Raw genomic sequence first — 27,238 nt, 5'->3', positions numbered from 1 at the left:
CCTGCAGGCGGCGTCAGATGCAGCGGACACGGCAGCTTGATCCATGGCCTCAGCAGTGTCCATGAGAAGGGTGTCGTGGCTCCTGTCCGGGCTGTCCAGTGAGGCGCAGTCAGTCATGCAGGATCTTCTGTTTGACGGCAAGACTCCGTTTGTGGAACAAACGGATACAAAGTTGCATGGCATGAAGGACTCCCGCATGACCCTGCAGACCCTGGGTTTTTATGTTCCGGCTCCAGCCAAAACTAAGTTTAAGCCTCAGCAGGCCCCTGCTCTGGCTGTCCAGCCTAAGTACAAGGCTGCCTATAAAAAGTCGAGAGACTATAAGAAGTGCCCTCAGCGGCAGTCATGGCCTGCCCCGCAGCCTGGGTCCCCCAAGGGCAAGCAGGTGGGGAAAAGGCCGTTTTGATGGGATGCCAGGGGGCACCCTGACAGTTCCCAAAGGGGGTCCCCCCTCAATAAAGCTTCCTTCTACAATCGGTTGTGTGCTTTCCTCCCAGAGTGGTTGCGACTAACCTCGCACTGCTGGGTCCTCAACACGATCTCCCAGGGCTACATGCTGCAATTTGTTTCTCCTTCGCCCAACCATCCCCCACCCCGGTTCCTTCTGGGGGAACCTTCGCACGAAGCCTTGCTAGAGCAGGAGGTGGGACGGCTCCTAGACCTGGGAGCGGTGGAAATGGTGCCCGGGGAGTTCAGAGGCAAGAGGCTCTGCTCCCGCTATTTCCTTATCCCAAAGTGGGACTCAGGCCCATCCTGGACCTATGTGATCTAAACCAGTTTATGGTCAAACTCAAGTTCTGCATGGTCTCCCTGGCCTCCATCATCCCTTCCCTGGATCAAGGGGATCGGTACGCTGCCCTAGATCTGCAGGACGCATATTTCCACCTCCACATATTTGAGGGGCACAGACACTTCCTCCGTTTCCTGGTGGGACAGAATCATTACCAATTTACAGTCCTCCTGTTAGGCCTATCCACTGCCCCAAAGGTGTTCACAAGATGTATGTCGGTGGTAGCAGCCTACCTCAGGCACCGGGGGGCGGTCCAGATCTTTCCCTACCTGGAGGATTGGCTGGTCAAGGGCAGCTCCTGGTCACAGGTGCGGGATCACGTGACACTTCTGCTGTCCACCTGTGCTACCTTGGGCCTGTTAATAAACGACACCAAGTCCACGTTAGTCCCGGTCCAGCACATAGAGTTTATCAGGGCGCTCCTGGACGCCTCGTCGGCCATGGCCTCCCTCACACTGGACAGATTCGAGACCCTAAAGGGGCTCAGCAGCACGGTCACAAAGTTCCCTGTGACAACGGCCAGAGCGTGCCTCCAGCTCCTGGGTCACATGTCGGCGTGCATGTATGTGGTCCGCCACGCCAGGCTCGGAATGAGGCCCCTCCAGCTTTGGCTGGCCTCTGAGTTCTCCCAGGCCAGGGACAGGATGGACAAGGTCCTCACCGTGCCTGACCCGGTGATGGCCTTCCCTTCGGTGGTGGTCCACCCTGAACAACATGCTCCAAGGGGTCCCTTTCTGGGACAGGGTCCCGTCGTTGGAGCTGGTGTCCGATGCGTTGGACCTGGGTTGGGGGGCTAATGTGGGGACCATTCACACCCAAGGGCTGTGGTCGGCCCCAGAGCTATCCCTACACATAAACGTCAAGGAACTCAGGGCGGTGCGTCTGGCATGCATGGCCTTCTGCTCGCACTTACAGGGCAAGGTGGTCAGTGTCCTCACGGACAATATGGCCTCGATGTTCTATATCAACAGGCAAGGCGGGACCCAATCTTCCGCCATCTGCTGCGAAGCCCTCAGACTGTGGGACTTCCGCATAGCCCACGACATCTCCCTGAGGGCCTTCCACATGCTGGGAGTCCGCAACGCATGGGCGGATCGCTTGAGCAGGGACTTCTCCCAGCACGAGTCGTCTCTCCACCTGGAAGTGGCTCACCAGCTCTTCCGAGTGTGGGGAGCTCCTGAAGTGGAACTGTTCGCGACGAGACAGAACTGGCACCGCCCCCAGTTCTGCTCCAGAGGGTGGTCTGGGAAGGGGCGCTATCTCCGATGCCTTCCTCCTGTCCTGGTCAGACCAGTTTCTCTATGCCTTCCCCCCGTTTCCTCTCATCAGCAGGGTCCCGGAGAAAGTAAAAATGGATAAGGCACGGGTCCTTCTGATTGTCCTGGCATGGCCCCGGCAGCATTGGTACGGGACCCTCATGGGCCTGGCAGTGGCTCCGCTGCAGCTGTTGCCGCTCCGCCCAGACCTGCTCTCCCAGGACGGGGGCCGCCTCCTCCATCCCAACCTAGTGGGTCTCCATCTCATGGTGTGGCTGCTCAGTGGCTAGGCGGGGAGGAGCGGACGTGTTTGGAGGGGGTCTAGCGTGTCCTCCTGTAAAGTAGGCAACCCTCCACACGTCGCGCCTACTTGGCAAAGTGGTCCCGGTTCTCCAGATGGGCCGCCGAGCAGGGTGTTTCCCCTGTGCCCCCTCCCCCCCACCCCTCCAACCCCCGATCCAGCTTATCCTGGACTACCTCCTTCACCTTAGAGCCCAGGGCCTGGTGCCCTCGTCAGTCAAGGTGCACCTGGTGGCCGTATTGGCCTTCCATCTGCCGGTGCAAGGACACACGGTGTTCTCCCATGCTATGACTGAACGATTCCTTAAGGGATTGGACCGTCTTTTTCCAAATGCTAGGCCTCCTGTCCCGCCGTGGGACCTGAACTTGCTGTTAGCCCATCTCACGGGGCCCCCGTTTGAACCTCTGACCATGTGCTCCTGGTCTCACCTCTCATAGAAGGTGGCCTTCCTGGTTGCTATTATGTTGTCCAGGAGGGTCTCGGAACTCAGGGCCCTGGCCTCTGAACCCCCCCATACACAGTTTTTCATCAGGATAAGGTTTAGCTCCGCCTACACCCCGCATTCCTCTCTGTGGTGGTCTCCGTCTATCACTTGGGCCAGGACGTTTTCCTCCCTGTCCTCTGCCCCAAGCCACATGCATCCAGTGAGGAGTGCCGCCTCCACATGCTCGTCGTGCGTAGGGTCCTGGCCTTCTACCTGGAACGGACTAAGCCGTTCAGGAAGTCCTCTCAACTGTTTGTTGCCTCAGCTGAACGCATGCGGGGTCGGTAGATTTCCACCCGGCACCTCTCCCACTGGATCATCTCTTGCATTTGCACCTGTTATGATTTGGTGGGTATTCCCCCACCACCAATTGTAAAGGCATACTCGACTCGGGCCCAGGCCTCATCGGCTGCCTTTGTGGCCCACGTCCCTAGGATATTTGTAGAGTCGCCACTTGGTCTTCGGTTCACATGTTTACCTCGCACTATGCAATTGTCTGCCAAACCAGGGATGACGCCAGGTTTGGCCGGGCGGTACTCTGTCCCGGGGATCTGTGAACTCCTCCCACCTCCAACAGATATAGCTTGGAATCACCTGTTTTGGAATACACATGAGCAATCACTCAAAGAAGAAAAGACAGTTACCTTTTCTGTAACTGGTGTTGTTCGAGATGTGTTGCTCGTGTCTATTCCACATCCTGCCCTCCTTTCCCTCTGTTGGAGTTGTCTGGCAAGAAGGAACTGAGGGTTGGGGGAGCCCACAGCTCCTCTTATACAGTGCCATACAGCACTGGGGTGCTCCTCCTACGGGTACTGCTAGGGGAAAAACTTCCGGCACCGGTGCACATGGCAAGCACTCGCACCTATTGTGGAATAGACATGAGCAACACATCTTGAAGAACACCAATTACTGAAAAGGTAACTGTCTTTTTCGTAAGGGCTTAAAGAAGTCCATAGCATATGCCTGCAGACATCAAATATTGGTAAAGTCCATTGTATTTGTGGAGTATAGTAAACTTGGACTACAGATCATTGGGTTTTTACATGTCTTCACTACTAACTGATCCTTCAAAACTGCACTGAGTGCTTGTCTGCACAGCGGGGTAATGTGCTCTATATGGGTGTGATTTCTAAATTGCCCTAACATACTGCACATTAATTGGTCCATCTAAACCCTGGTGGTGTGCACTAAAGGTTCGTTAGTGTGCTTTAATGTAGTACTCTTTCAAACAGCACTATGTTCAAATGCATCAACAGGGTCTACATGGGCCAATTAATGTACAGCATGTTAATGCTCTTTAGCATTCGCACCCCCACAGAGCACATTACCCCACTGCATAGACAAGCCCTAACTTTTGTTTTGTAAGTTAAGATTGAGGATAGCATATTTGTATCCATAGATGCATTAACTGGTCATGGTGATTCTGTAATTAGCAATTCTTACGGGAACAGTGGGGCGTGATTGTCCGTGGTTAAGACTATTTTTGCATCAGGAAGGGTCAAGTAAGATGTTGGTTGTTGTTGATTATGGAAACAGTATAGGTTCTGTCTAAGGCCTTATTGCTTAATGGCAAATTTTTGCCATTTCAGTCAGGTATGGGCCAGAACTAACAGACCTGTTTTAGAAATGTATTCAGAAAGACTACCTGGATTTAATCTTCAGCCCTCTGCCCTTATCTTATCTAATAAAATTCATTCCTCACAAATCCTTCAAGAATTCAGGCATTCTTAGCAACAGCTCACAAGTTCTGAGATTTAAGTCAGTGACCCCTTAATCACTTTCCCAGTGCATCTGGGGTAGCTGTTAGAGTTACTTCATACTTCAAAAGCAGACAAGGTTGAAAAATTGATCAGTGAGTCTCGATACCCTATGGCAGGGATCGGCAACGTTTGGCCCGCGGCCGGGCAGGTTTGTTTACCTGCTGTGTTCACAATTTCGGCCAATCACAGCTCCCACTGGCCGTGGTTAGCCGCTCCAGGCCGATGGGGGCTGTGGGAAGCAGCGTGGGCTGAAGGATGTGCTGGCCATCGCTTCCCGCAGCCCCCATTGGCCTGGAGCGGCTAACCACAGCCAGTGGGAGCTGCGATCGGCTGAACCTGTGTATGCAGCAGGTAAACAAACCTGCCTGGCCCGCCAGAGGGCTTATCCCGGTGGGCCACGTGCCAAAGGTTGCCGATCCCTACCCTATGGAAAGTTTCCTTTTTTAAATCAAGAAATCTCCTGGCATCTTCCATGGAACGATTTTGTAAAGCATTTTCAGAAAAGCTCATTAATTCCTACTACATACCAAACTGGTGTGATCCTTGTGTCAAAGGGCAAGTATGTGAAAATAAGGATTCTTGCCCATCAGATGTTTCACAGTCCTGCTGGCCAGACTTGAAGAGAAGAAGTGGCAGCTGTTGAATATTCAAACTGCTGGGAGGTAGATTTGACAGCTGTGACTCCTGAATTGCGGTGGAGGGGGGCATAAAAAAGAAGCAGCCTTCCAGAAGCAGGGAGTGAGAAAAGTTCTTAGGGAGAAAGAAGAGCTCCTCTCTAGTTTCCTCTTGTCCTGGGAGATTCATTAATCATCCCCTGGCTAGTGGATAGGAATAACTGGAGAAATAACTGACATTGTTGCCATGGTGAGAATTGTCTTTTTTTGCTTTGCTTTGGTCCATCTGGACCATTGGCTGAAAGAAGCAGCCTTGCATTTTGTTTCATTTAGACCTACAGCTGAGGAGCCTCCTTGTGACTATTTCATTTTCCTCTCTGAATGGAACACTTTTTTTTCCCTCCTTTGTGGGATCTAAATTAAAGAGGACGTGACTCTAACCCCCTCTAGGTATCTAGTAGTCCAGTTACACTTCATTTTCTCTTGCCTAGGTTGACCATTCCAAAACTAAGTTCAGCCTTCTTTGTGCAGTTGAAGAAGCAGGACCATAACTGCTAATAGAAAAATGAGCCTTGCTAGAAGGGAAATGTCCAATATCAAAATTTTCTTTGGCGTGGTATTTCCCTTTGATACCTGCAAACCAAACTTTTGCCCCAGTGGGACCACCAGGAGGAGAACAGATCTCTGATCCTTTACAAGCATATTCTTAAATTCTTGGGAAGTATCTGCTGGCAGAAGCCCCTCACAGACCACCTGTTGAACAGAATTACAATAGATGTGAGCTTTATCTGGGGAGCTCACATGGGAAACCTGTCATGTCAAGGGGGAGGATCTCATTCCAGGATTTGCTTTTCCATCAACCTGTTGGAGCTTAGTGCAGAAGGTGTGTAGATTCTTACAAAGTGGACGCTTAATGTTTAAACTTTTTTAAATAAGGAAGGGCTTGTCCCCTTCATTTTGAGAGGACAAGTAATCTAAATCAGACTGGAAAATAGAGAACTTACCTATTCACCTGCATATTACCTGTAGCCATAAATCAATCTCAAGACTAAAACCACAAATTAACATCCATTTCTAAAAATGAACCTCAGCTTAATACTGAAGGCTTTTTCTTGTGTTCTTCACAAACCTCTCCAAATAAGCTTCAATACTCTTTAGTGTCAGAGTAGTCTTTTTAATGGTCCATCACTCTGGTAAGAGGAATCCGTGATCTTGGTGTTTTTTCCATTTTAGAACTGTACTTTCAGTTCTTCTGAAAAGAGTAGCTTTTTCATGGATATATTCAAGGTAGACCTCAAACTCTCAAGACCTGGATTAGAGTGCAGGGCTTGATATATTTAAAAAGATCCCCATATTATAGGAGATATAAATTTTGCTGAAATTTATTTTTCAAGATTTAAAATCTAATTATGCACATAGCCTGTGTAAACTTATGCTCTTATTTCTGTTCCTTTTCCTCTCATTGAATCTCATCTTTGACTGTAAACTCTTTGTGGTAAAGACCTTGTCCTCCTCTGCATGTGTGCTCAGTGAATAGCACAAAGTTCCCTAATCCTTACTTAGATGCCTCTGGTCAATACAGTATACTCCAATGCAGGTAGTAATTCATGTCATGCTTACTCAGCTATTAAAAGTGATTGTGAGCTACCCAATATCTGTGAGCTTAAATGTCATACACAAATGGCAGCTTTTCTGGTGGCAGATGGTTTAATCAGTCAACATCAGGTCGTAACAACATACTCATGATGAATTTAGAATAAGTTAAGGTGGTTCTGCTGATACATCTTAAATTCCTACCAAATACATGTTTTGAAGTGGTGGTTAGTCAGTGAGTCATCTTCCCAGCCAAATACAGGCAGTATATTAGTGTTGCTAGTCTGTACAGGAAGGGTGAATATGGATGATTAATCTCTTTAGCTCAAAATGGGATGGTGGATTTTTTGGGTTTTGTTTTGTTTTTTTTATTGTATATGAGAAATGAATAATCATAGTAGGAGATTGGTATGTAGAAGGGTTAAGTTTCTGGTCTGTTCAGATGATAAGAAGGAAAAGGTTGGTATAACTATCCCATAAAAGGTGTGTGGTGCACTGGAAGATTTTCTGTATGTAAGTCTCTGGACCATATACAGTAGGTAGGTGGTATAACAGAAGGGCTTTTGGCTCATGTTAGAATTTTATGTCCTCAAGGATGAGTAATTATAGGAGGATTTCTGGTTTAAAGGCTGGGGCGATGTTGAGGTTGGTTGTGAAACCTTGATTAAAAATTTCCTCCCTTCCAAATACTTGGTTTTTGTTATTTATGACGTTCAAATAAAACTGTAGTATTGTGAACTATAACTCAATTTTTATGAAGGGTTTTTTTTTATTTTACCATTGTTAATGCATGTTATCTTTATGTAGATGGAATCACTTCAGTTTGTAATGGCGAGTAGCATAGTTGGGGACTGAATTCCTGTGGCTGGAAAATGCCAGGGTAGACTGTAGCACTCAAGCAGTAGAGAATTTTCATACTCATTTTTTGTAATAAGTAACTTTTCAGTTGTCCATTCTGTGTAATGCACTCTAGTTCTAACTGTAGAGCTCCTAGGCCAGGTTATTTCCGATATATACAATGGCAGGAATGGTAAACTTTTGGAAATGAAACGCCAGTCACTTTCTGGCATTATCTCTGAAATGGCCAGTCATATCCACTTTGGCTTTGCACAGAAATGGTCACTTTTGGCAGGATATTACCAATATAGAATTTCACAGAAAATTGTCTTTTTATTTTTTTTAATTTGAAGGTGGAGTGGAAGAGGTATCAAAATTGGTTTTATAATGGAAAGTGTCTTATGTTGACTATGGAGCTGTTACCATGGCTCCATAATTCTGAAAGTCAGGCAGAATTACGTTTTTTAATCTTTTAACTGGAAAGAAAAATGTTACGTTCATACTTTTAAAAAATCAACAGAATAACCAGGCTAATCTTGAAATCTGATTTCCATACTGGAAGAAATTCTGGTAACTAATGACAGACTAATCAAAGATAATTAGCACAGATTTATAGAGGAGATAATGATTAACAAATTAATTAACTTCTTTTGAGGAGGTGACAGTGAGAGCTGAGAAGGGTGAAGCTGTAGACTTATTCTGCATGGACTTCAGGAAGGCTTTTGATATAATACTGCATAAAAGACTAGTATATAAGGTTAGTAAATATATTATTGATGGTGAACTATAAATTGATTTTATAAGAGAATTAAGATACATAATCTGCAACCGTTTACTAGTAAGAGGGAATTCCATGGTAATCCATGTTTAATCCAGTCTTGTTTTTTCACTACATTGTACAACAGTGAGCTGGATCATAGATTAATGACCTGGATCATAGTTTCCCTGAACTATATCTAAAATTGTCCCCCTTTAAAGTCCCGTCTCCAGGGGATGAGATCCCAGGCAGATTGGGAGATCTGTAGACCTTGCCAGTGCCATCTTCAGGCTGTTTTCAGCATTGCAAGCATTGTAAATTTCAGGTATTTTTGTGAACATTTTACAAAAACTGATCACTTTTCTGCTTCAATGGATTCTAGGTTAATCTAAAACTGAAAACCCTACATAAGTATCTTCTCTGGTGCTCTTAGTCTCATTTTAAATATCTGAAAGGAAACTTGCACAGCAATGTATGTACACTGGCGAGATGCATGAAATTGGGGTGGGACAAAAAGGATAGTGACAGGATCCATATAGAATGGAAAATGAATATTGGTACTTCCTCAATATAGGAACAGCGCAAATTAGAAGGAATAATCATGGCACTTCACATAATAGTTCATGTGAACAAACCCTGGAATATTATGAACATTTTTGGGCACTATATTACTAGAAGAACATTTTAAAAAATCAAGATATAGAAGAGGTCAAAGCTGATAAACCATCTCTGGATTTAGAGTTTTGAAGTGAAATAAGGAAAATGTGGTGAGCTTTCCTTATAAAAAGAAGTTCAACCCTTAAAGCCAGGAGTCTAGTGTGGCTGAGGGCCACTGCAGGTACAGAGTTTGATTGAAATAAAATTGTCATGCTTCTCAGCTCCTCATCACACCCCATCTATGACTAAAAATGCCAAAGGCCACATCAGCCATGTACCAGTTTAATAAAATAAGTTTTTTTTGTTTGTTTGTTTGTTTGTTTTTCTTTCTGGTTCTCTGCATCATATTTCCAGTGTGGAGGTTGTCTGTCAGAAAACAATTTGGTCAGTCATTGTTCCTTGAACTGGCTTCATTGTTACAAAATTGCCTGCTACACTAAACTGTGTTTTTATTGATGTTGTAGAAAAATAAACCTTTTCTCTCATCAAGCTGCTTTAATTTATTTGAAATTCTGTGCCTTTTAAGGAAGTGGTTAGAAAGAACAAAGGATGTAGGAGAAACAGATTTCTTCTTTATATTTTATTTTTACCTGCTAAGAGATTTATTTGGCAAGTAATTTTTTAAGACCAAATGTTTCCTTTTTTCAAGTGGAAAAATGCTTTCAGATAAGTTGGGATATTACAAGAAAGTAGAGAGAATTCAAACTTTTTTCCAGGGTCATTGTTAAAACACTTGTGAAAGGTTGTTCTCTCTCTCTCTCTCTCTCTCTCAAAACACAAAAAACAAAACGAACGAACGAAAAATGTGCTCAAAATCTGCTATCTCAATTTGAAATTTATCTGAGTAATTCTGTTGAAAGTATTAGAAGAGAAAAGGCGATATAGAGGCAAAGATAGAAAGAGTAGATAGGAAAACATACATGAGGTGAATAGGAAAGATTGGTAAAGTTGGAAAAAACATTTGAGATCTGTCAGTATACGTATGTAGAGAGAGGTATCTTTATATACTGTGTATACCAGTGGTGTTTCTGATCATTTCATTCAAAGGCATTAAATGTGAGGAAGGATCAAAAGAAAACTCACTTGTTTCATGTTTCCAAAGACTGCATGTTTGAGAAGACTATGAAGAAAACTGAGACCAGTTGTCACTCTGTTGCCTTTAACTTTCAGGTGTATAGTCCTGTCAGTTTTACTGCTGTTACAGCCTGTATTGAGGCGTGAGTCAAACAGCAGCTGTAGATGGTATCAGAACCATTGTACAAAGGAGCTGGATTCCAACACAAAATAGTAAAGCCTGCAATATGTGTCATGGGTGCTTTCTGACATCCATGGTAAGGATTTGAAGTCCGAAATACTGTTGAACATGGCAGGGAAATCTTCATATGTGTTGGTTGAGCATGGAGTAGAGATGACTAGCTTGTAAACTTTTTCTTGGTGAGAGAGCTCAGCAACCAGACAAGGTAAATGTGGACTCTGTCACTGTTTATGTTGGAATTTAGAGCTCCTATAGGTTAGCTATCAGTGATTATTTGTCCACAAGTTGCTGTATGACTTGCTTCGCATGTGTTGAGGGGAATAATTCACGATTTTTCCCCTCTGATTTCTTCCTTTCCAGTTTACCTTTTCTGTATTGTATTAAACGTCCCCTTGTGGTTGGGATCCTATTTTTGATAATCAAAAACCTTTTGTAAGGATAAAAAAATCAGTTTGCTCATTTCAGAGAGAAATACAATTCACTGAGATAATGATCAGATTGAAAAATTGCATCCTTTACAGAGTGATAGTACATAGAGAAATACACAGAATCGATTCTATGGACAAGACTGACTGTGAATCTAACTCTTCCTGTATTTAGTGCTTCATATCATGATGGGTCTTCTAGGAATAGCTGTTATGGGTAACAAAATAAGTGAACTTGGCGTAGAAGAAACTTGTTACTTAGAGGCAAGAAACTAAGGCAAAGGTCAAATGTAGATTGGGAGTACAGAAAGTTGAAAAAGAATTAACAGCCCTTAAAATCTTTACCAGTAAAAACTAGGGCTGTCAAGCAATTAAAAAAATTAATTGCAATGTTAAACAATAGAATACCATTTATTTAAATATTTTTGGATGTTTTCTGCATTTTCAAATATATTGATTTCAATTACAACACAATACAAAGTCTACAATGCTCACTTTATAGTTATTTTTATTACAAATATTTGCACTGCAAAAAACAAAAGAAATAGTATTTTTCAATTCACCTCATACAATACTGTAGTGCAATCTCTTTATCATGAACATTGAATTTACAAATGTAGAATTATGTACAAAAAAATAACTGCATTCAAAAATAAAACACAAAATTTTAGAGCCTGCAAGTCCACTCAGTCCTACTTGTTGTTCAGCCAATCACTCAGACAAACAAGTTTGTTTACAGTTGCAGGAGATAATGCTGCTCGCTTCATGTTTATAATGTCACCTGAAAGTGAGAACAAGCATTTTCATGGCACTGTTGTAGCCGGCGTCGCAAGATATTTGTGTCAGATGTGCTGAGGATTTATATGTCCCTTCATGCTTCAACCACCATTCCAAAGGATACGCTTCCATGCTGATGATGAGTTCTGCTTGATAATGATCCAAAGCTGTGCAGACCGACGCATGTTCATTTTCATCATCTGAGTCAAATGCCACCACAGAAGGTTGATTTTCTTTTTTGTTGGTTTTGGTTCTGTAGTTTCTGCATCAAGAGTTGCTCTTTTAAGACTTCTGAAAGCGTGCTCTACACCTCGTCCTGCTCAGATTTTTGGAAGACACTTCAGATTCTTAAACCTTGGGTCGAGTGCTGTAGCTATCTTTCGAAATCTCACATTGGTGCCTTCTTTGTGTTTTGTCAAATCTGCAGTGAAAGTGTTCTTAAAACAAACGTGCTGGGTCATCTGAGACTGCTATAACATGAACTATATGGCAAAATGCAGGTAAAACAGAGCAGGGGACGTACAATTCTCCCCCAAGGAGTCCAATCTAAGATGTAATTAACGCATTATTTTTTTAATGAGCGTTATCCGTATGGAAGCATGTTCTCTGGAATGGTGGCTGAAGCATGAAGAGGCATACGAAGGTGTAGCATATCTGGCACCTAAATACTTTGCAATGCCTGCTACAAAAGAGCCATGCAAACGCCTGTTTTCACTTTCAGGTGACATTGCAAATCGGAAGTGGGCAGCATTATCTCCTGTAAATATAAACAAACTTGTTTGTCTTAGCGATTGGCTGAATAAGAAGTAGGACTGAGTGGACTTGTAGGCTCTAAAGTTTTACATTGTTTTTGAGTGCAGTTGTGTATTTTTTTTAAAAAAAGTAAATGTGTAAGTTGTACTTCCACGATAGAGATCGCACCACAGTACTTGTATGAGGTAAATTGAAAAATACTGTTTCTTTTGTTTATCATTTTTACAGTGTAAATATTTGTAATAAAAAATATAAAGTGAGCACTGTACACTTTGTGTTCTGTATTGTAATTGAAATCAATATATTTGAAAATGTACCAAACATCCAAAAATATTTAATACATTTCAATTGGTATTCTATTGTTTAAAAAAATGAATTGCTATTAATCAGTTTTAATTGCACTGTTAATCGTGATTACTTTTTCTGAGTTAATCGCGTGAGTTTGCGCTTAATCTAATCAACAGCCCTAGTATAAACACTTATTTGCTATATTTGCAATAATTACCAATTTTAAATACAGTGAGGGGAGTACTGCAAATTCCAGTAACAGACAGTGGTAGATAGCAAGCTTTAAAGGGCACCAACACCATATCATCCATTTTTTCCAGAGCACGTGTATACAATTCCATGATCTTTAATACCTTTACATGAGGAATTGGTACACTTTCAAACTCAGAAATTAAATATTTGAGGCATTAAATTAAATATTGGCTGTTCGTGGAACATTGCACACCAGATAATGCTTTCCAGAAATTTTTGTCGGTAAGTGGATTATGAATGTGAAACAAGAGGATTACATTTCAGAGCAACCATAGATCTGGTCTCCACTACCGAGTTAGGTCGACATAAGGCATCTTACATTGACCTAATTATGTCAGTGTCTACACTACAGCCTTGCTCCTGCCTATGTAAGTGCCCTACTGCACTCTCATAACTCCACCTCCACAAGAGGCATAAGGCGTGTGTCGGTATAGTTAGTGTGATGCATTACTTACATTGACTGTTGGCTGTCATTCTTGTCAGTTTCATGGCTCCATGCTGGAGCCATGAAATTGACAAGAAAGTCTGGTAGGCTCCCTGCTGTGAATCCTGTGCCTTGCTCACAGCTACGGCTGGCCCCCCAGCTCCCCACTCCGAACCAGGCTGCTATCTGTGCTTGGAGCCAGGAGCACATGTGGCAGCAGGGCTCTCTGCGCGGGGAGCTCCACGTGGACCTGGGAGACTGTGCTCTTGGCCCCCCACACTGCCCCTTTTAAGTCAGTGCAAGTGCACCTGGTGAGGACGTTATCCACCAACAGAAGGAGGGTAGTGTGGACATAAAAAGCTGCAGTAATTACTGCGGTGGTTGTATGTTGATTTAACTTAAGACAACTTCAGTTTGTAGCGTAGACATGCTCATGGTATGTTTGTCTTTTGGAATACAGTGTAAGGAAAGTAAAAGAATCTAAGTTGGAACTCTGAGTCAAGCTCCCTGTATTGCTTTTTCTGTTACAACATGCAAATGGTGGACCAGTAAACCAGCGTCTAGCTGCTGAGAAGTCTATAAAAGGGCCTTTGACAGTTACACAAGGATAGATTTTAAATATCCGCATATCAAACCATATTTCTCTTGCAAAGAAAAACTTTTATATTTCATATTTTTCTTCTAATCCAAAGGAGTCATGTGAACCTTTTGCCATAAAGTTAATTGATGGGGGGAAAAGAAAAAAAATAGCTCCATAAATTACCGAGTTCCAAAAGGCTCTTGCCTCAGACCCTCTAAAACTGGAAATGGCCAGTCAGAGTGGTCTGTGTGTGGTGTATGCCTCTCTATTGATCCCCTGTTCTTAAGTATGTTTGTGTGACTCTGCATATGAAGACCCTGTAAAGGCTGGGAAAGAAACATCAAGGAAAAAGTATCTGAAAATCTGGGAGATTGCATTATTCTCTCTTGACTATGACCCTGTTTTGTTCACCCAATTTAAGATTCTCTTTTAACAGTGGAGTCCAGTTGATCACACCCAGGAGTTCAAACCACCTGGCTCCCAATTTTTCGTGATCTGGATTATTGCTTTCATTCGTTTATAAATCAAACCTACTTATTATTAGCACTCTTAAAAATAGATCAGTTCCCTCCTCACATCCACCCCTTCATTTTTCAACTGCCCATGATGCAACAATGTCTCTCCTTTAATTGTGGAATGGAAGGAATCTCTCTACTCTTGCTACATTTGTGCTCTCCTTTCTACAAGGGAAAGTGGGGCAGTGGTATTAGTGATCTGTTGACTTGCAAGAGGGACCCAGTGGCTCCTATGTCTTTGGTTCATTTTCAGGCAGTGAGTGTTGAGCACTAGTCATTGACTGGGAGATTGTGCCTGTCCATAATCTGGGCAGGGAGATGTTCTGTGATTAAAACTTTGCTCGCATTCCCCAAACAAACAAAATGCAGTTTGTGAGCCCTTCCCATAGACCTAAGAGTCACATCAGAAAGTCAGAAATTGTTTTGAGTCCCTTCCCGTTATCGCTGGGGGCAGGGAAAGTGCTTGTAATTGAAGATTAGGGCCATCTTTTATCAGACAGATGAAAAAGCAGCTGCTGCATCCTTCTCCCTTCCTGAGTGAATATATTTTAGCTGTAGGCATGGGCTTCAGAATTGGCCCAGACAATGTGCTACACGTGCCCGTGGGCCGTCCCTAATATGCCATATAGCGTTTAAATAAACAAAAAGAGAAAATGGTCAAAGGGTCATCATTTTTTCTCATACTGGTTGGAAACCAAAGCCATTCGCCTGGAATAACAGTTATGTTACGTAGGATAACAGAAAGCATATAAACCCTTATGTTTCAGGCATTTAACTGCTGGGGAATATAAAAAACTTCCCTTTTGGCAGGTCATTCCATAATTGTCCATTATGTAGTTTCCTGTAAGCATCTGTGGTTACTGTTGTCCCGGACAGTAAACTGGTCCATTGGTTTGATCTGGTATGGCAATTTGTATGTTTATACTTCATTTATGCAGTACATGTATGATGTGGTATAGGACTGTTGATAAGGGCAATGGTTTTAGCGTTCCCTTGATTCACCAGAGCCCAAAATTAGTGTGACCTTTGGGGCATGCTGCAAGATGCGTTTCTTTGATGTGTTATGATTAAGGCTGTGAGTCTGTCATGGAAGTCACAGATTCTGAGACTTTCCATGACCGCCGTGATTTCTGCAGCGGTGGGTGCTGGCTCAGGGGCTGCTGGAGCCAGGCAGCCCCTGGGCCAGCAGCAGCAGTTTGGATGTGTGGGAGGTCACTCAGGGCTAGGGGCAGGGTGTTGGGGCCAGCGGGGAGCACTTACCTTGGGGTGGGTAGCTCCCTGGGTCTCACTGGCTTGGCTACCCTGCAGCTCCTAGGTGGCAGAGGGGCCGGTGTGTGGTCTCTATGCTGCCCACAGGCCCCGCCCCCACAGCTCCCATTGGCTGTGGTTCCTGGCCAATGGGCTCTGCGGCAGCCAGCGCTTGTGGCTGGAGCAGCGAATCCCCTGGTCCCTCTGCCGCCCAGGAGTTGCAAGGACGTGGAGCTGGGTAGGAAGCCCCTACCAGCTCCGCCAACTCTTCCCCCCCCCCCCCCCACCAGCACCAACAGGGGTGCCGGGCCGCATGCCATGGCCTGGCATCTCCCCCCCTCCCCCCTCCGCCCTTAGTACCAGCTGGGAGACCATTCCAACCTAAAAACAACCAATGTTTTCATCAAAACTCACTTGTCTCAGGGATGCATGTCCTACCACAATATTTGTTAACCCATAGCTTTGTATTTTTGGGATTTTATAATATGCTCTATGTTAACACTAACACACCAAAAAAAAAAAAAAAGTTGGGTGCCCAGGTTTCCCTGAGACAACTTCTGTGGCCAGACCACCTTGTGTTCTGTTTAGTGAATTGGTGTGTGTCACTTTTGTTCCCATCTTTAGGAAGAAGCCCTGAGGCGGCAGAGAGAGCAGGAAATTGCATTAAGACGACAGCGGGAGGAAGAGGAACGACAACAACAGGAGGAAGCACTTAGAAGGTTGGAGGAGAGGAGAAGAGAAGAGGAGGAAAGACGTCAGCGAGAAGAGTTGCTTCGTAAACAGGTGAAAATGAATGTAAGGGATTTACCATGCTCAGGCATGGGAGATGCTGGAACTGAGTGAACACAGAGACTTAATAGTAATACCAGCTGAGGAGAGGATGAGCCTTTCTGATCAGGATGGGAATCTGGAAATGGAACTGCATGTCGGCAGAATTAAACTGAATGAACATGGATTACATTTTCCTTTCAACCTGGTAATAAGGATGAACAAACTTGGTGCTGTGGGAAGCCGTCACAATTTTATTGTTGAGAAGGCGGAGTAGGTAGCAGTTCACATTCGTCAGCAGAGCGCCTCTTTGCACCATGCCATGTTGCAAGGGGGGTTGTCTCTATTGCCCCCTGCAGGCCATCTGTCTTTGCATGCCACTCAGTTCTGGCTGAGAAGTAGCTAGTTCTGAGCCCTTCCAGGTTATCAAAATGTCCAATGTAGTTCAGAGTCCCAAATAATCAACTTATCTTCTGGGCCTGGTTCTCAACCCTTTCCTAGCATTCCACTGCCTTTCACTGTCTCTGGTATCAAGCACTGTCCTGCCTAACATAAATCTTCCTGAAGCCACTATTCTCCAACAAGCCTTGGTGCTTTGGCCCTTCACAGGAGCCAGCCTGCCTGTTTGTTCTCTGTGGTCTTTCCTCCAGCAGGATTCCCCGCACTGCCTCCTTTACCCAGGGACTCCAGCAATTTACCTCAGAAGTCTCCCTACTCTTTACAGGTCCAATCTTTGGCTCCACCCCCCAAGAACCTAACTTGCTCCCTGTGAGCGTCTTTCAGCCTGACTTCACTTAGCCTCTCCCAGAGAGGAAAATCCCCTTGTTCCACTCTCTCCTGGGTCTCCTCTCCTGAGTTCACAGATCTGTTTAAATAGTCCTCTCTCTGATCTTCTGCATCTTTATCAGTCATCAAGTCACTATCACACTCAGCTCAGTGGGAATAGTTTAAGGGGCCAGCCAGTCTGTGACAGAGCTGTATTTGTTGAATGTTTTACTTTCCATTACATATTTGTCTGGGGCTCCAGAATATGTTGTGGCCTAAGCTTTCCAGTCTGTGGTCATTAATTTAAAAAGAGGGGCAAAATGTTTATAGTATTCTACCATGATAGTGTAAAATATTTACTCTGTAAGATGTAGTGTTTTGGACATTACTACAGAATACTGTATCATCCTTGACTCTTCTCCCACATTGCCTGTGTTTGCCAATCTGCCTGACTCCACTCTGCCAAGTCTGCACTCCTGCTTGAAAACCTTATCCATGCTCCTTCATATCCTCTTGCCTTGGCTACTGTAACTTCCTTTTTTTGTGGCCTCCTAAGTTCTGAGCTTTATAGATTCCATTATGTGTCCACTCCTTCTGCCAGCCATCTTACACTTTTTTTTAAAAGTGGTCAGGGTTCCTTCCCCACTCTGAACTCTGGGGTAAAGATGTGGGAACCTGCATTCAAGACCCCCTAAGCTTGTATTTACCAGCTTAGGTTAAAAACTTTCCAAGGCACAAATTCCACCTTGTCCTTGAACAGTATGCTGTCACTACCAAGTGATTTAGACAAAGAATCGGGGAAAGGACCACTTTGAGTTCCTATTCCCCCAAAATATCCCCCCAAGCCCTTACACCCCCTTTCCTGGGGAGGCTTGAGAATAATATCCTAACCAATTGGTTACAAAGTGAACACAGACCCAAATCCCTGGATCTTTGGACACAGGAAAAAAAATCAGTCCGTTCTTAAAGGAAGAATTTTATTTAAAAAAAAAAAAAAGGAAAAGGTAAAAATCCCCTCTGTAAAATCAGGTTGGAAGATAACTTTACAGGGTAACAAAAGATGCACAAAACACAGAGGGAACCCCCCTCTAGCCTTAGTTTCAAAGTTACAACAAAACAGGGATTAACCTCCCTCCAGGGAAGGGAAAATTCACAAGTTGAGAAAACAAAGATAAACTAGTACGCCTTGCCTGGCTGTACTTACAATTTCTGTAATATGAGAGACTGGTTCAGAATGGTTTGGAGGACATAGATTGATGTCCGGACCCCCTTAGTCCCAAGAGCAAACGAACACAGAAAAAAAGAACCCAAAACAAAGCTTCTCTCCCCCCCTTCCCCCCCCCCCCCCATTTGAAAGTATCTTTTGTCCCCCTTGGTTCCTTTGGTCAGGTGCCAACCAGGTTATTTGAGCTTCTTAACCCCTTACAGGTAAGGAGCAATTTTAGGCTACCCTTATAGTTATGACAAGTGTCTTCATCACATCTGTCCCCAGACAACTTCATTGTCTCCACATTAGCTTCAGAATCCACTTTAAAGTTGCCCACTGTTAAAATTCATAACTTCATGTCAGTGTCTGTCTCTGTTCCTCTTCCTACTCTAACAATTCATCTAGCAATACTTCCTTCCTTATCCCACCACATAATCTTGTGCTTGTTGGTTTAAGAGCCTTCTCCTTCCCTGTTCTAGCAGTATGAAATAGACAAATCTTATCTTTTGAGTGTTAATTTCCCTCCCCCTCATTTCTAATCTGATCTGCAAACCTTGTCTCCCTTTTTTATTCTACTTTACCTCATTTCATGTGTTCAAAGCTGGCAGCAGCGCTTCACTGAGAGGGCTAGTAGCAAGTAGTAGAGGTGCACAGTAATAATATGAATAAAAATCCCAGGGAAAAGGTGGGGCAGTATTTGGGTTTTCCCTCTGTCCTGTCTGACCTGTAGCTAGCTTTCACCGTAAGGAAAGCTTCCCCTTCTAATTCAGGGAGTATTGTGAAATCTGTATTTTGAAGGACAATAGACCAAATTATTTTCTCAGCCTGAAAAGGATAAAGTTGAATAAATGTGTTCTTTACTGACCATATTTGTACAATTAAATAAAAAGCTTCCATCTGTTCTGTCAGGCCTTCTAAGCATCACATGTTTCATGAAGTAATTTAGATCTTCTGAGTCCTCTTAGAGACTTTACTGTTCTTTGTATCCTGGGAAGGAAGAGGAAGCTGCCAAATGGGCACGTGAAGAGGAGGAGGCCCAGCGTCGACTAGAGGAAAACCGGTTGCACATGGAAGAGGAGGCAGCCAGACTACAGCTTGAAGAGGAAGAGCGAAAGCACAAGGAGCTGGAACTCCAGCGCCAGAAGGAATTATTAAGACAAAGGCAGCAGCAACAGGAGGCTCTGCGCCGGTTGCAGCAGCAGCAGCAGCAGCAGCAACTTGCACAGATGAAGGTAATGCTCTTCCACAAGTTAACTTCCTTTCCCACTCACCCGATGTGTGCAGTTAAAACGTCCCTATAGTGTAGGACCAATGGAACTGGCTTGGAAGGCGTCTAGTAATTGGACTAAATCAAGAGAAAGGGAACTGAGTGGTGGAACTGTATGATGAGGAAGGAGAAGGGAAAGCAAAGAGTTGTTGGGGAGGAAGAGATGCTCGATATTTGGAGAAGGATGAGAGAAACAAGGGGAGAGTAAATTAAAACAAATGGGAAGGAAGGAAGAGAGAGCTCAGCCAGCCAAGAAAGTTGCCGGAAGAGAAAAATAACATTTTTTTATTCCACTTCGAGGAGAGTCATGGCTTGTTTCTAAGGAGCTGAGTTGTTGATGGAGACCTGAAAGCATGTGACTTAGTTTGTCTGGTGGGAAGGTGGCATCCCTTGGTCCACATAAGAGTGATCTCTACATCACAGGCCCCAACTCACCTTGCAGCTAGCACCTGCAAGAAGTCTTTTTTAATTCCCCCTTTTTGTAGTTCTTAATTTGAAAAACATTTATACTGTTTGGCTTTCAGTTGTTTTAGTAGCCTCCAGTGTGAGGTAACTGAGCCTTAAATATGCTTCAAGTAAATACCATGCTGTTTTTGAGGAAAAAAATGATCAAAATGGTTTATGCATTGTAACTAATTTTTTATTCGGCAAATGCACACGTTTTAGTCCCCAAAGTTGTTGCCGTTTTTTTGAATAACAGTTTGTATCCTATTATGTAATTGTTCACGGGACACAGCCAGCCCTGACACTGCCTTGCAGCTGCAAGCACATATAACAAAAATATGACTGCACTGAAAAACTGATACCTTTAAACCAGACCTTTGGGTATCTTGTAGTATCCCTTCTATTCAGTGGGATCAAAAGATTTGTCTGTATGTTTGCAGTTTCAGTAGTGTTCACTTCAGAGAATTTGTAATTGTTATTATTTCCTACTTTTTTCCCAGCTCCCTTCTTCTTCAACATGGGGCCAACAATCCAGCTCAGGAGCATGTCAGTCCCAGACCACATTATCATTGGCAGAAATCCAAAAGCTTGAAGAAGAGAGAGAGCGGCAGCTTCGAGAGGAGGTAAATTCAGTTGAAGTAGGTTTGAGGTCTGTAAACTATGTGTTGGAGTAAAATTAGCTGTGTTTCTACTTAGCTGTTGATCAAGTGAGTAAATATAAAAGAAACAGGAATAAGCAAATTTTTAAATAGGACCAAGTCATCTGGGCTGTTTTGTCTTTCAGGTGAAGAACCAGGTACTTATTTGAAACTACAGAGCTAATTTAACCTGTAGCCTAAACTGTATTTGAATGCAAATATCCACTCCCAGTAATATATTAGAGATATGTGTTCAGGGGACATTCAGAACTTGAATAACAGGTGCATTGGTAAATTCTTGTTGACACTCAGTGCTGGAACATAGAAGATCAAGTTGAGATGCTTTTTGCACAACTATATTAAGTGAGTGTTGGGGAAATGAAATTCTAAGAGAACACAGCAGGTCTTTGTAATGTAGAAAAAATGTGGGGATTGAGATGGACACTTCATAAAGCTACTCTTGGGGTGCTTCTTGAGGGCTGTTGATCCTTACATTATTCTTGTTATTGACCACCCGCAATTTTTGTTCTTTTTGGTTTTTGGCTGTTTTTCTTTTGCATGTGAAAGAAGAAAATTAAAGTGGTAGAATAACTCTCCTGATTGGTGGCTAGGTTGACTAGCCCCTTGATCTTCTTTGGCCTAGATTGATTTCACTTGCCATGGCTAAAGACAGTGGAGTCTTGGCAGTATTATCAGATATGCCATATATATTAAACCCCAGGTATAATGTCTCTAAATGGCAGTTGAGGAAAAAGCTTGCTTAGCTGTGCCATAGAAGAGCATGCAACAGCTGGAAGCAAATCTTTCTGAACAGGCTGCAAATGTGTGTGTGGTACAGTACCAAAATATGGGTAGAGTTGTTGTGGATCTTACCTACAACTAGTACTCTTAGAATACATCTACACAGCCTGCAGCAGTGAGCCCAGAGATGGTCCGTGTCTGTCAATAGTGTGGGAGGGGAGGTGGCAGAGTGAGGGCAGCTGGCTTCAACAGTGTTACTGAGCATGCTCAGTACAAGCCAATCAGCAAGTTTGGGGAGGGGGACACATGATCCCACATTTCCCCCCCCCCCCCCCCAGCTCCTCCACATGTTGCCTGTGAGCAAGCCTCCAGGGAGGGAATGGGCTTTCAGAGCCTGAGCTCCAGCCCGAGCTGCAGCTTCAAAGCACAGTCTGCACATCTATTTTTAGAGTGCTAGTCGGAGCCTTGGAGGTCAACCGGGTCTATGAGATTCACTGCCATGAGCTATGTAGACTTATCCTTAGTTATTTTTTGTTCATTTAGACAGGTTTGGGTCCCGATGTTCCTTTTGTAAAAACAGAAATCATCTTCTTTGGGCCAAAAATTCTTATCTTCCCTTCCATGTCTGATGTCCAGAAGCTCAATACAGCAGATGTTTTTATAGTAGAAACAAGTTCAGAGTGTAGAACTCTTTCTTTTTCTTTTTCCTTATGGGTAACATTAAATTCCCAGGTAATGCTGATCCTGTTGATAGTTTTCCAAATAATAAATGCTACGAGAGCTTGAAAAATCCTGCACCAAAATATTATGTGGATTTACATTCAGAAAGTGGTATAGAAGATCAGCGAAGTAGAAATTTGGAGCAGATGAGAGTTTGAGATGTGGGTATTGTAACTACTGTAAAACCTTAATCTGAGCATCCCTTGGTGTTTTCTGTAAGCATCCTGGGAGGTCTTATAAATTTTCTGTATATTTACTTGGCTGGTTAAAAAGTTTAAGAACTCATACTGCAAATATTGGGTCTCATGGCCACAGTTGCGTTCATGGTACTGTATCCATAATATCTGAAGAAAAGCTCTGTGTAATCTTGGTGCTCTCACTAGCAGGAGTTGATCCAAAAAAATATATTACCTCACCCACCTTGTCTCTAACATTCTGGGACTGACATAGCTGCTACAACACTGCATACAATAAATTATCAAGATTAGGAACTGGGCAATTTCTCACTTAGCACTTTAAGTTGTCCGCTATCTGACAGAGAGAGCGAAACAAGAGCTTGTACTTAAAATGTCTCTTTATCAGCGGGAAGGCAACCACATTGGGAGGTAACCTCTACCAGTTAGTTAAAAAAAAAAAAAAAACAGCCCTCTCCTTTGCAAGTAGTCTCTGGATTGGGGAACAGTTCACATTCCAAAACACAAATTTAACAGTAACTTAAACATGAATCTCAAAGAAGATACATATTTTTGCATTCATTGGTGAAAAGCGTTGATGGGTAATCTACTACATATGTTTCTACCTTTCTTACCCTTTCCTGTAGCAAAACAGGAGACGTGTTGCATGATTGTCATTGTCTTTAGCAAATGAGAGAAATCCATTTTCCATTCCTGTTTTCAATCCCAGGACTAGGGCACTTCAGATACAACTCAAGGGCTTGTCCCTCATATGGCAAGTTACTGGTGGCAAAGTAGGGTATGACTCTACAGTGCACCAGGTTGCCATGCAGTAACGTCCCATGTGGACAGTGCAATGGAAGTCCTGGAGTGTGGACGAGGGGGTCACTAGTTCTGCGTCTGGATTGAAATAGCATGGATCCTTTCATATTGTCTTTACATCCTCTTAGGATTCACATGGCTGCTATTTTATTTTACCGTTAACATCTGTGGGTATGTCTACACTACTGTTAACCTGAGTAAGAGGTTAACAATTCTAAAGTAGGATTTAGATCTTCAGTTACTTATTTATTAAAGAATGTTAATCTAGTTCAAAATTGCCCAGGTCCTAACCATAGCTAAGCTATGCCACTGACACATGGAAGGCTATCACATGTTAAACCCAAAACAAAATATACAGATGATAATTTTGAAAGTTTGAATTTCTCTGAAATTTCATTAGTACCATAAGCTCTTATGACACTTTAACCAGAAGTTCAGATAATGGCAGATTCTTTAGCTTTCATGCCAGTTCAAAGCTGCTGCCCCCTTTTGTCCAAGAAGCTGTCAGTTCTCTTGACTGCAAAAATCAAGGATATATTTGAGAGACATAGATGGTATTTTCATCCTCTGACTAGACCGCTTTAAACTTGCTCATAGATGTCCACCACAACTTCAGCAACCGCCACACATCCATTAAACTTTCTCTGGACCACTCCCACACTAGCATTAACTTCCTGAACACCACAATCAGCTTCAGCAATGGAACCCTACAGACAACTATACACAAGAAATCCACAGATCACCACACCAACCTTCATAGATGCAGTAACCACCTCAAACACACCAAAGAATCTGTTATCTACAGCCAGGCACTCATATACCACAGAATATGCTCCGAGGAGGAAGTCCAGGATATACACCTTAACACACACGCAACCACCTTCACCAAACAAGGACACTTACCCGGAGAAAAGAACAGGAATACTTGTGGCATGTTAGAGACTAACAAATTTATTAGAGCATAAGCTTTTGTGGGCTACAGCCCACTTCATCAGATGCATAGAATGGAACAGGTAGTAAGAAGGTAGGTAGGTAGATAGATAGATATAGATACACATACACATACAGAGAAGGTGGAAGTTGCCACACAAACTGTAAGAGGCTAATTAGTTAAGATGAGCTGTTATCAGCAGGAGGAAAAAACTTTTGTGGTGATAATCAAGATGGCCCGTTTAGACCGTTGACAAGAAGGTGTGAGGATACTTAACTTAGGGAAATAGATTCAATATGTGTAATGACCCAGCCACTCCCAGTCTCTGTTCAAACCCAAGTTAATGGTATCTAGTTTGCATATTAATTCAAGCTCAGCAGTTTCTCGTTGGAGTCTGTTTCTGAAATGTTTCTGTCTCAAAATTGCCACCCTTAAATCTTTTACTGAATGGCCAAAGAGGTTGAAGTGTTCTCCTACCAGTTTTTGAATGTTATGATTCTTGATGTCTGATTTGTGTCCATTTATTCTTTTGTGTAGACACTGTCCGGTTTGGCCAATGTACATGGCAGGGGGCAGTGCTGGCACATGATGGCATATATCACATTGCTAGATGTGCAAGTGAAGGAGCCCCTGATGGCATGGCTAATGTGATTAGGTCCTATGATGGTGTCACTTGAATAAATACGTGGACAGAGTTGGCATCGGGCTTTGTTGCAAGGATAGGTTTCTGGGTTAGTGTTTTGTTGTGTGGTGTGTAGTTGCTGGAGAGTATTTGCTTCAGGTTGGAGGGCTGTCTGCAAGCGAGGACTGGTCTGTCTCCCAAGATCTGTGAGAGTGAGGGATCGTCCTTCAGGATAGGTTGTAAATCTTTGATGATGTGCTGGAGAGGTTTTGGTTGGGGGCTGAAGGTGACAGCTAGTGGCGTTCTGTTATTTTCTTTGTTGGGCCTGTCCTGTAGTAGGTGACTTCTGGGTACTCTTCTGGCTCTGTCAATCTGTTTTTTCATTTCAGCAGGTGGGTATTGTAGTTTTAAGAACGCTTGATAAAGACCTTGTAGGTGTTTGTCTCTGTCTGAGGGATTGGAGCAAGTGCGTTGTATCTTAGAGCTTGACTGTAGACAATGGATCGCGTGGTGTGTCCTGGGTGGAAGCTGGAGGCATGTAGGTAAGTATAGGGGTCAGTTGGTTTCCAGGATAGGGTGGTGGTTGTGACCATTGCTTATTAGCACAGTAACGTCCAAGAAATGGGCCACTGGTGTGGATTGGTCCAGGCTGAGGATGATGGTGGGATGGAAATTGTTGAACTCATGGTGGAATTCCTCAAGGGCGGCTTCATCATCTGGACCCATGGAAAAGATGTCATCAATGTAGCGCAAGTAGACTAGGAGCGTTAGGGACGAGAACTAAGGAAGTGTTGTTCTAAGTCCGCCATAAAAATGTGAGCATACTGTGGGGCTGTGCGGGTACCCATAGCAGTGCTGCTGACTTGAAGGTATATATTGTCCCCAAATGTGAAATAGTTGTGGGTGAGGACAAAGTCACAAAGGTCAGCCACCAGGTTTGCCGTGACATTATTGGGGATACTGTTCCTGATAGCTTGTAGTCCATCTTTGTGTGGAATGTTGGTGTAGAGGGCTTCTACATCCATAGTGGCCAGGATGGTGTTTTCTGGAAGTACCCAGAGAAGTAAATTGCAGCAGAAATAAACCCCCGCTCTGACTGTGCACCCCTAGTTGTCACCTACCACCCCGCACTGAAACCGATACGGGGTATCATCAAACAATATAACCCATACTTGATGGCAGCCCCATCCTGAAAGAGATCTTTCTTGAATCCCCTTTTCAGGCCTTCAGACAACCCCCCAACCTCTGTAAGCTCCCCCACAGACCAGGACACACCAACTCAAAGCAGCACCAGACCCTGCCAGAACAATACATGTAAAACCTGCAGGCATATCTCTGCTGCTACAATGATCAACACACCATTCAGGATCAGTGGGTCCTACGCATGCCTATCACAATATGTGGTGTACCTCATCCAGTTCATTACATGCCCCTATAGCAACTGTGAGGATGAAACCAAAGCATCAGTACGCTATCGAATGAACTCTCACAGGAAAATAAGACGACAATACCATATCCCCGGTGTGTAAACACTTTTCACAAAGTGATCAGTATATCTGACCTATCAGTCCTCATCCTTAGAGGAAACCTGCACAACACTTTCAAAACATGAGCCTGGGAGCTTAAATTTATAACTTTTTGCTAGACACTAAAAATCGCGGTCTTAATAAAGACACTGGATTTATGACTTGCTACAACAGTCTGCAACCCACTAAACCCCTTTTTGTCCTATGATTATGGTGGTGGTAACATGCCACTTCACGTTGAATGGTCTCTTAGTTTAGCGTAAGTAGTTACCACATATTTTATCTGTTGAATCTTACATTTAGCTGTGACACTTGGTGCCTTTCCCAGAAGCTCTGTTTAGCTCAAAAGCTTGTCTCTCACCAACAGAAGTTGGTCTAGTAAAAGATATTACCTCACCTACTTTGTGTCTTTAATATCCTGGGTCTGACATGGCTACAACAACACTGCATACAAAAACCTATGTGATTTTTAGGCTAAACTCTTTGATACGCTCAGTTTTTCAGAGTAACTTTATTGCAGGAAAACAGTGTTTGTACTATTACAAACAGTAGTAGGCTTAGTGTAATGCGTTTCTTCAGCCTCAGTGCTCTCAATTATTGATTTGTCTAACTTCTGGACAATTAAAACTAAACTTTTTGGTAAAACTTAAGTACACATATAGTTTAGTCATTCAGAGGGTTTTAACTCAGGGCTTGTCTCCGCTTACAATGGATTGATGCTGTGGCAATTGATCCACTGGGGGGTCGATTTAGTGGGTCTAGTGAAGACCCGGTAAATCAACTGCGGATCGCTGTCCCATAGACTCCGGTACTTCACCAGAACAAGAAGCATAAGGTAAGTCAACGGGGGAATTTCTCCCGTCGACCCAGCATGGTGTAGACACCATAATAAGTCGACCTAAGGTACGTTGACTCCAGCTACTTTATTCTCGTAGCTGCGGTTGTGTAACTTAGGTCAATTTAGCCCTGTAGTGTAGCCTGCCCTCAGGTGTATACTTAGCTTATCATCGTCAAGTCACCACTTGGATAAACAATACATATATGAAAA

General features: G+C 43.5%; 1 protein-coding gene and 1 long non-coding RNA gene across 5 annotated transcripts in view; one reads left to right on the top strand and one right to left on the bottom strand.

Annotated features, from left to right (window-relative positions):
- The window catches only part of GIGYF2 (GRB10 interacting GYF protein 2), a 153,996-nt gene that overhangs the window by 107,091 nt on the left and 19,667 nt on the right, over positions 1 to 27,238 (top strand). For 3 of the 4 annotated variants that reach the window (XM_074964058.1, XM_074964056.1, XM_074964057.1), the window contains exons 20-22: positions 16,191 to 16,361; positions 19,302 to 19,538; positions 20,518 to 20,640. In XM_074964058.1, coding sequence (XP_074820159.1) covers positions 16,191 to 16,361; positions 19,302 to 19,538; positions 20,518 to 20,640 — 531 coding nt within the window. The remainder of the gene's footprint in view (positions 1 to 16,190; positions 16,362 to 19,301; positions 19,539 to 20,517; positions 20,641 to 27,238) is intronic. The other variant, XM_074964059.1, reaches the window with a different exon arrangement.
- On the bottom strand, positions 93 to 10,157 carry LOC141994064 (uncharacterized). The gene is made up of 3 exons (XR_012641008.1): positions 10,133 to 10,157; positions 1,060 to 1,146; positions 93 to 127 (listed from the first exon to the last, which is right to left on the bottom strand). It is a non-coding gene; the product is annotated as an uncharacterized LOC141994064 (long non-coding RNA).

Source organism: Natator depressus, chromosome 9, assembly GCF_965152275.1.
Source record: "Natator depressus isolate rNatDep1 chromosome 9, rNatDep2.hap1, whole genome shotgun sequence".
Taxonomy (NCBI): Eukaryota; Metazoa; Chordata; order Testudines; family Cheloniidae; genus Natator; species Natator depressus.
The sequence above is the reverse complement of the archived record's forward strand: the minus strand, read 5'-3'. Positions and strand labels throughout refer to the sequence as shown.